Source organism: Cydia splendana, chromosome 1 (assembly GCF_910591565.1).
Source record: "Cydia splendana chromosome 1, ilCydSple1.2, whole genome shotgun sequence".
Taxonomy (NCBI): domain Eukaryota; kingdom Metazoa; phylum Arthropoda; class Insecta; order Lepidoptera; family Tortricidae; genus Cydia; species Cydia splendana.
In genome coordinates, this window is record NC_085960.1 from 27,753,476 (window position 1) to 27,762,064 (window position 8,589).

General features: G+C 39.2%; 1 protein-coding gene across 1 annotated transcript; it reads left to right on the plus strand.

The window, feature by feature from the left end:
• The first annotated feature begins 5,681 nt into the window (after nucleotides 1–5,681).
• Nucleotides 5,682–6,673, plus strand: LOC134802975 (histidine-rich glycoprotein-like). Its single transcript, XM_063775739.1, has one exon. It carries the CDS (start codon nucleotides 5,836–5,838, stop codon nucleotides 6,550–6,552), a length of 717 nt encoding a protein of 238 aa, XP_063631809.1. The 5' UTR covers nucleotides 5,682–5,835; the 3' UTR covers nucleotides 6,553–6,673.
• Nucleotides 6,674–8,589: the final 1,916 nt, after the last annotated feature.

An 8,589-nucleotide genomic window follows, 5' to 3' on the forward strand; every position in this document is an offset into this window, starting at 1 on the left:
TACTTTTAGCCCTCTACTCAACCGCTAAAGAATAAAATAAAGGTAAATTTTCATCAATTATTAAAATATACTATTTCACTAATATGTATACATTTTATTGAAATTATATGTATAATACTTAATAAGCGTATAATAAGTTATTACCAAAATTTTACTGCATTTTTCAATATTTATGAAATAGTATAATTTCAAAATTTCATATTAAACAGCAATTTCATGCTAAACAAGGAAACTGCTACAGTGTAAAAAAATATGAGTTATTTTTTTTTGACATTCTTGTGTCAAAGTAACGATGTTATTGATTACGAAAAGTATCATTTTACTGCAAAAATAGGGTTACTTATATGTTTAAATAAGCGTCAAAAATGTTCAAACGTATGTTAGGCATATATATACTTATATTTGTATTCTTTTTATTATCTTATCATGTTCAAAATAGTTTTCACGATTCTGTTATGGGTTGTAAACTCCAATTTGTGCACAATATCCGGGTTAAAGGGCATTTTCCATAAAATCCCTATTTACGTGGTTTTACCGTGTCATAAAAATATACGTTATAAACAAAAATAAGTATAGGAATCGAGTATATCTGTAAGAAAAAGATGTTATTTAATGAATAAAACTTGTTTTAAAAAAAATAAGCATAAATTAAATTTATTAAAAATATACATATATTGCTATATATAATCGAATAGTAGAGGGCTAAAAGTATATACCAATTTTTTTTTTTCTCTTAAATAATAAAAAGTTAGACATCCTTTTAGAGGGGTTCCATTGCTATATTTGGGTTTTGGATTTCGCTCCACCCTAATTAACAATGATGAATACAAAAGTGAGTTAAAATTTTGGATTCAGACCCACCTCGCTTCGCTTAGTTTGATCCCCAATTTAGCAATTAAGTTTCTGTGAATACCTACTAGAATAATCAATCTTGCTGTATATTCACTGCGGAGGTCAATATACTCGTATGTTTTGTAACGCAGATGAACTGATCAGTCAATTCAGTCATGTTGTGTTAGCAAATTTTAATCGGGTATTTTCAGTTCGAGAAACAGTTTTGGCGCCATTAATTTATTACGTAAGACGATTTTGGGGTGGAGGGGGGTCGAACATATCTTATTTTTTCTTACAAGGGGGTGGGAGGGGGTTTTCATAGTTCTTACGTAAGATCACAAAGATGCGATTTTTTAAATTTATATGAAATTATGACGTTTAAAATAATAACAATACTTCCACACTCTATGCTAATCAAACACGTGCAGAGTTAGCTTAAACGAGCTCAAGTACCAAAAGTTCAGGTACAAATAAACATTCATAAAAATATTTTTTTGAAAAATACACACTAAAACAAACCAAACGTGTACTCAATTTTACTTTAGATTCTTACGTAATATATGGTAATATAGGAGGTGGAAGGGGGTCAAAAACTGGCAAAAATTGTCTTACGTAATTAATTAATGGCGCTTTTAGTGTTACTATTGCTTGGAACTACTAAAATTATAAATAAAGATAAGTACCTATATTAATACAAACTTCAGTGACTTAGGGCCGATACACGACTGCAACTTGTATGGGAACTGCACGCCAATAGCAACGTCGGCGTGCAGTTAAACAAAATGACCCAGAACCCTGGCAGTTCCTAGCGGAATTGGGGTTTGGTGCAACAAAGGCACATTATGTTTTGGTCATCTGACACGTCTTAATGAGCACTTAGAAGAGCAGTACCCAAGATAGAGCTGATGCTGAACCCTGGCTGTACCTAGTGGAACTGTGTGTGTGTGTTTATGTGCGGAGCAGCGTGATTACCGCCAGTAGGTGTCCAGACGGGATAGTTTTTCGCTCAATAGTATGGTACGGACTGTGGACGCAAAAATAAATTCAAGGACATTGACTCGCTGACCTAACATTATGTATTAGGAAAGGCTTCCTTACAAAAAGTACTGGGCGACCGTGTAGGATGTAATAAGCGCTTATGAAATTGTATATTACGTGTGGATGATATTGGCAATTTGATTTTGTCGTCTGGACACGTTTTTAATGGACAAAGTAAAAGCTGTAACAGACAGGCGTACCGGACAGCAACCGGGGTCCGCTTAGTATATTTCTTTCTTGCTCTCACTTATAGCTGCGTTCTTAACGGACTTATTTGTACCCACTCGATCGAACATGAAACAAGCCTCGGATTGGATCAAAGTCGCGGTCCGGTACGTTTAGGTAGAAAAACTCCGCGAGCCCTTACAAAGCTCTGCTTTTTGCTAGTGTATTACCTATTACCTACCTACAAGTGTAAAGCAGTTTTGTAATTAATTACACTAATATTTGATTTATGAAATAAGTAAACCTTCAATTAGATGTAAGTAGGTAAGTACCAGCTGATATCTAGAGGTAGGTATATGAGAGTATAGAGGTAGGTGAATGGGCACATTAAGCACAACATATCGCATTCAATGAAAAGCTCAGATTATAGGAATTCATTAAACCTATGGTAATATTATATAGTATGTAACATGATACCTACGCGCATCAGTTGTAATAGGAATCATCGCTGACTAATAGTATTAGGCAAGACGTAATGCCGACTAACAAGATTGTACGAAGATTCACCCTTTCTGGTCTCATCATTCTCATCGCTCAGCAATCGCTCGCTCGCTAACCAGAATAAGCGTGGGCTTCATTTACATATGTTATTACGAATCTGGAGATCGCACGAATACTGGTTTGGTTGGACCTAATGTAAATGTTTTGAGGTTGGAATTCCTCTGTTGTGCGCCGCCTAGCGCCTTAGCGCGTAAGTCGCCTAAGAGTGTCGCCGTGCAAGCCCTAAGCGCATTAGTCTGTTAGCGGTTTGTGTAACACTGGAACTGGGACAGGATATTATTATTATTACCCAGGCACGATTTTTTATAAAACGAACACACTCCTCGAGAAATACGATTAGTAGGTATCAAGAACCGATCCGATTCGATTTTAATTCGTACATTTAATCTACTATGTCTATACTAGGTACCTGAAGGCTCAACACAACACACAACACAACACACGGTAGGTAACATGCGGACTTGAATGTATTAGAGATAAATAGCCAATTATTTACACACCAGTGATGACATGACAATCGTTGATAGGAAACGCCAATCGAAACTTAAATAAGTACATATCTACCTAATTAATGTCTGGCAATAGTCAGTATAGTCACATGACTTTTCGTAGCATCTGTCTTCCCGATACATTTTTAGGGTTCCGTAGCCAAATGGCAAAAAACGGAACCCTTATGGATTCGTCATGTCTGTCTGTCCGTCCGTATGTCACAGCCACTTTTTTCCGAAACTATAAGAACTATACTGTTGAAACTTGGTAAGTAGATGTATTCTGTGAACCGCATTAAGATTTTCACACAAAAATAGAAAAAAAAAAAACAATAAATGTTGGGGGTTCCCCATAGAACTGAAACTCAAAATTTTTTTTTTCATCAAACCCATGTGTGGGGTATCTATCTATGGATATGTCTTCAAAAATGATATTGAGGTTTCTAATATCATTTTTTTCTAAACTGAATAGTTTGCGCGAGAGACACTTCCAAAGTGGTAAAATGTGTCCCCCCCTGTAACTTCTAAAATAAGAGAATGATAAAACTAAAAAAAATATATGATGTACATTACCATGCAAACTTCCACCGAAAAATGGTTTGAACGAGATCTAGTAAGTAGTTTTTTTTTAATACGTCATAAATCGTAAACCGCAATTTTATTATGTTACTTGCTGCTACGGAAGCCTTCATGGGCGAGTCCGACTCGCACTTGGCTGCTTTTCTTTTCGTTTGGCGTTTCTCAATGTACGTTGTCATCTTGGCTAGAGCCCCTGCCTCTTTCAAATTTGAGCGATAGAGAGGTAGAGATAAAGACATTTCGATTTTCGTTATTCGCGGTAGCTAGGGCCTCAGGGGGACATTGGGGACAAGCCAAGAGGCCCTCTGGCCTATTTACCTACGAACCCGAGACATACCCAAACATGTAGGTAAACAAAGAATACCTAAGACAGAATTAATATCTTATCAATGAATGCTGCGATTGTTCCTCTTTTTTCCCCTTCCTACATTACGAGTAAGTACATAATAACAGTGCTGGGCCAACCTAATTTGATAAAAGGAGCCTAGGCAACTACTTAACCCTCGTAAAAAGTTAAGTATGACCGCGTATGTAGGTGCTCTATTAACCGCAAATACGCGTTGCGCAAACGAAAGCACTTTATAAGGTCAATGCGGCCTTGAAAATGAGTTCGATTGAAAGTGCACCTTTAGAAAAGAGTGCGACAGAGCGTGTCGGTCGTGAACTTATTGTGGTCGGCTGCGCGGCGGTGATGAGTTTGATGAGTTTCTATTGACGACGGCTATGGGTCTCCTTTAAACACGACTAGTTACATAATTAATATTTCTGTTCAATGGAATTTTTAGTCACCGCTATTGTTGCTATAATGCTGCCATCTGGAGATCACCCGGAATTTAAGAAAAAACTTACCATAAACTGTTACCTATAGGTCTGTAAATATATAAAATTGCAGGAAAGATGCATGTTACTGTAACAGATTAAGATGAGGTTTTTGCAGTTTTTAATGGCCTCCTGAATATTGTTTTTAGCTCAGTAATTTTACGGACCGCTAGTATGGCAAATAGAAATAATTTGTAATAGCTGTGTAAGGTGACTTCAGAATCACTCCCGATTAATACCGAAAATTATCCATAATTTCATCATATCAGAACTACTACTATTATCTGTCAACGTATCCTTCCTAAGTCATAGGTTACTCGTATGTAGAGTACTTAGTTAGTTTTCCACAAATCGACATCCACTATGCCTAATATTTTGCGTGAAACGAGGTAGCCCTGCACCCGTATGTAGAGTAATAGCCGCCGCCATTTAAATACGAAGTAGGTAGGTACTTACAATCTAAAATATGCTTTTATTTTAAAATGACTTGCTGAAATAACCTGAACCTAGGTTTGAACGAATATAAGCGCTATTTTGAGCAACTAAAGTAAGCATGTAGATATGTATCATATTCTCATAAGATCAGTGTAGGTACATTTCGAAGTAATAAAGAACCATATAACATCTCAATACAAAACGAGAAACCCAATTTCAATGAATACTCATAGTATATTGAATCAAAACACCTCAATGGTTAGGAAGGCGTACATTCAGCTGTTTACAAAGACCGCGATGAACTCATAAGCGTGCATAATCAAGCTGAATGCCCAAACAGAAATACATTACACTGAAAAGATCCCGGACAAGCCAACAAGGGCGAGGATTACGCGAGTAGTCACTCGGAAGAATTGTTTAGCGCTATCCAAATAGCGGTGTTCCGAACGAGAAAGGATCCACTAAGCAGATAATTTCGATCGATGCGAGCTCATAAGCTGTCAATCAAGTGTGTAAATTAAATGCGATGTCGGGTGCAGTTCAAGCGAACTGGAGTGAACACAATGCACCGCCGAGAGCTGTGAATACATATGTATGTGCTACATGTACCTACCTATATGCTTAGGTACCTACGTATTGCGTTCAAGTTCAATTGCGTTTGCTGAGATGGGTAATGAATCGATCGATGAGCGTTTCTAACTATATGCACTTGTCGATTAAACGTGCAGTTATTTTCATTGTCCTTGAACTAGTGCGGCGGAAGGCTTGCGGAACAATTTCTCCATCTTTTTGTTCGCTGCGCTACGATTTGCAATTTATATAAATAGCCAATCAATGATTCGGAGGTCAGTTACCGGTAGACTTCCTCTCCTTAACCACCTATCAAAACAAACATTGACAGGGGATACCAGCAAACATGAGGGCGCTGTTGGTGTTTGGAGTGCTGTGCCTGGCGGCCGCCTGCATGGCCGACGTCTCGCAGGACATGGCCGTGGCCGAGAGCAAGGGCCACCACCACGAGCACGGCGGCGGCCACGAGCACCACGGCCACCACCACCACGATCACGGCGGACACGGACACAAGGGCCACAAGGGCCATCACCACCACCACAAGGGCCACGAAGGCCACCACGGCAAGCATCACCACGCGGATCACCACCACGAACACGGCGGCGGTCACAAGAAGCACTGGGATGAGCACGACCACCACGGTGAGCATCACGAGCACGGCCACCACCACAAGGGCGGCAAGCACGGCCACCACGAGCACCACGACAAGGGAGAGCACACCGACGGATACCACAAAAAATACCACAAGGATCACTTCCACAAGGATCACCACTTCCACGACGGACACCACAAGGAGGGCAAGCACCACAAGCACCACCACCACCACGGCCACCACGACACCCACGGGGGACACCACAAGAAGGGCGGTCACCATCACTCCGGCCACCACGAGGGCCACCACGGCAAGCACGGCCACCACGACAAGCACCACTACGACGAGGACCACCACGGCCACAAGGGCCACCACGGCCACGAGGGGCACCACCATCACCACCACGACCACGGCAAGAAAGGCCACCACGAGGACCACAAGCACTGGGGCCACCATCACGGCAAACATTAATAATAATAGCAGTGTTACTGTTATTGCGGCGTTCGAAGAAACGCACACACCAAAAATTGATTTGTTATTGTTGATGTTTTTATTTTTATACGAACAAAATAAATGAAATAATTATCTGTTACTAGTTGTGATTTATTATACAGCTGCTCTACCGTGTTACCGTGTTGTCTAAAAAAGTAAGTACCTACTTAAATATGATTAATTTTACCATTAGGTATATGTACCTACAGTGTGGAAAAAACAAATGGGCCCTGAAGGCGAACCATCTCCACTCGTTAAGATAATTAAATTTGCTTAGTTATTTCAACAGTTCTTTATTTATGTTACCTATCTAAGAAGGATAAGTATATGTAGTTATCGCTAGCATTGCCGATTGCTATTGGTAGCCGAGCAATAAGGTTGAACCGGAGGTCATGGGTTCGAAATCGACGTAGGTATGCTCTGGTAGGTATAATACCTACTATTTCAATTCAATTCAATATATTTATTTCAGACTGCATAGGTCCATAAAATTTTTAGTACTTCATTGTATTTATATTTATTTATTATTACAAGTACTTACTTACATTTAGGAGTTAGTGCCTACATGCTAAACATACATTAAAATAATTAATACCTAGATATATTATAGTATCCACAGCACAAAACTAATTAACATGTAAGTAATAAAAATATTAAAAAATATATCATAACCAAATGAAAAATGTATCGTATAAATCGTGTAATGTATAAATGTATCGTATTCTGTATCAATTAGTTTCTCGGAATTTATACATACTTATAGGACATACAAACGTAGTCCCTATTTTCCTCTCTGGATATTGATATTATGGAAAATATTCATACATGATTTGATGCATATTAACCATAGCTATGCCCCTACGTTTGATTTTTTTAGATTTTTTTATTATTGTAAAAATTAGGAGCGATAAACAGATTTCATACAAATTTAATAGCTAACCTAACTCTTATAATAGGTAGGTAATAAAAAATTCGAATGCAGGGACATACCTGTGGTTAATAGACAACAAATTGTTTCAAAATATTTTCAATAATGTTAATATATCCAGGGAGGAAGATGAGGGCTACGACGTTTGTATGAAAAGGCGATTTCGCGCGGGTCCTCCAGGTAGGGTTGCCAGATAGTCGGGATTTGGCGGGATTCTCCCGATTTTTAGCATGTGTTCCCGAGTCCCGACAAAGTGAAAACTGTCCCGAAAAACAGCTTCACGTTATAAAACAATAATTTCAAGTTCCGAACTGTCGTCGAGCGAGCGAGCTGACGTAGTGCCAATAATGTAAAGTATCGTTGTTTTTAATACAATTACTTTAATTTTAATGTATTTTTCTTTCCCGACTTAAGTCCCAAAATCCCGAAAAATTGATATTGTTTCCTGATACTAGCGCCTTTCGATCTGGCAACCGTACCTCCAGGGTTCCAACGGCTAAGTTCACACGGTAATTTTTTCCCGTATACCTCACGGTAGGTATACGGGATTTTACCGAATACCGTAGTGACAGCAAAGTTTATATGGCAACTTTGAAAATCTTTCACACGGCGTCTATGCGGGAAATGCATAATAGATAAGATAAAACTTTTTACATAATGCATAATTTATAGAGATGCAACGGATAGTTGTTTGGCCGGATACCGGATACCGGATATTCGGCCTGACCATCGGCCGAATATTCGGTATCCGGCCGCCGAATATTCGGCCGGCGGAACTATAGCTACATTTCGGTTTTTCAGGTGCGCATTGTGCAGGTTTTGACCTGTTTTCTAGTGAACGTTCGCGCGGACTCATTTCTAGGTTCGAAATGAGTACGCGTTAGGGTTGCCAGATGGTCGGGATTTGGCGGGATTCTCCCGATTTTTAGCATGTGTTCCCGATTCCCGACAAAGTGAAAATTGTGCCGAAAAACAGCTTCACGTTATAAAACAATAATTTCAGGTTCCGAACTATCGTCGAGCGAGCGAGCGACCCGCGCCGAGCGATGAGCGAGAGACATGTTCAAGATCTCAAAGAATTTATACTA

Coding starts and splice junctions, on each gene's coding strand:
- LOC134802975 (XM_063775739.1), top strand. CDS start 5,836: ATGAGGGCGCTGTTGGTGTTTGGAGTGCTGTGCCTGGCGGCCGCCTGC.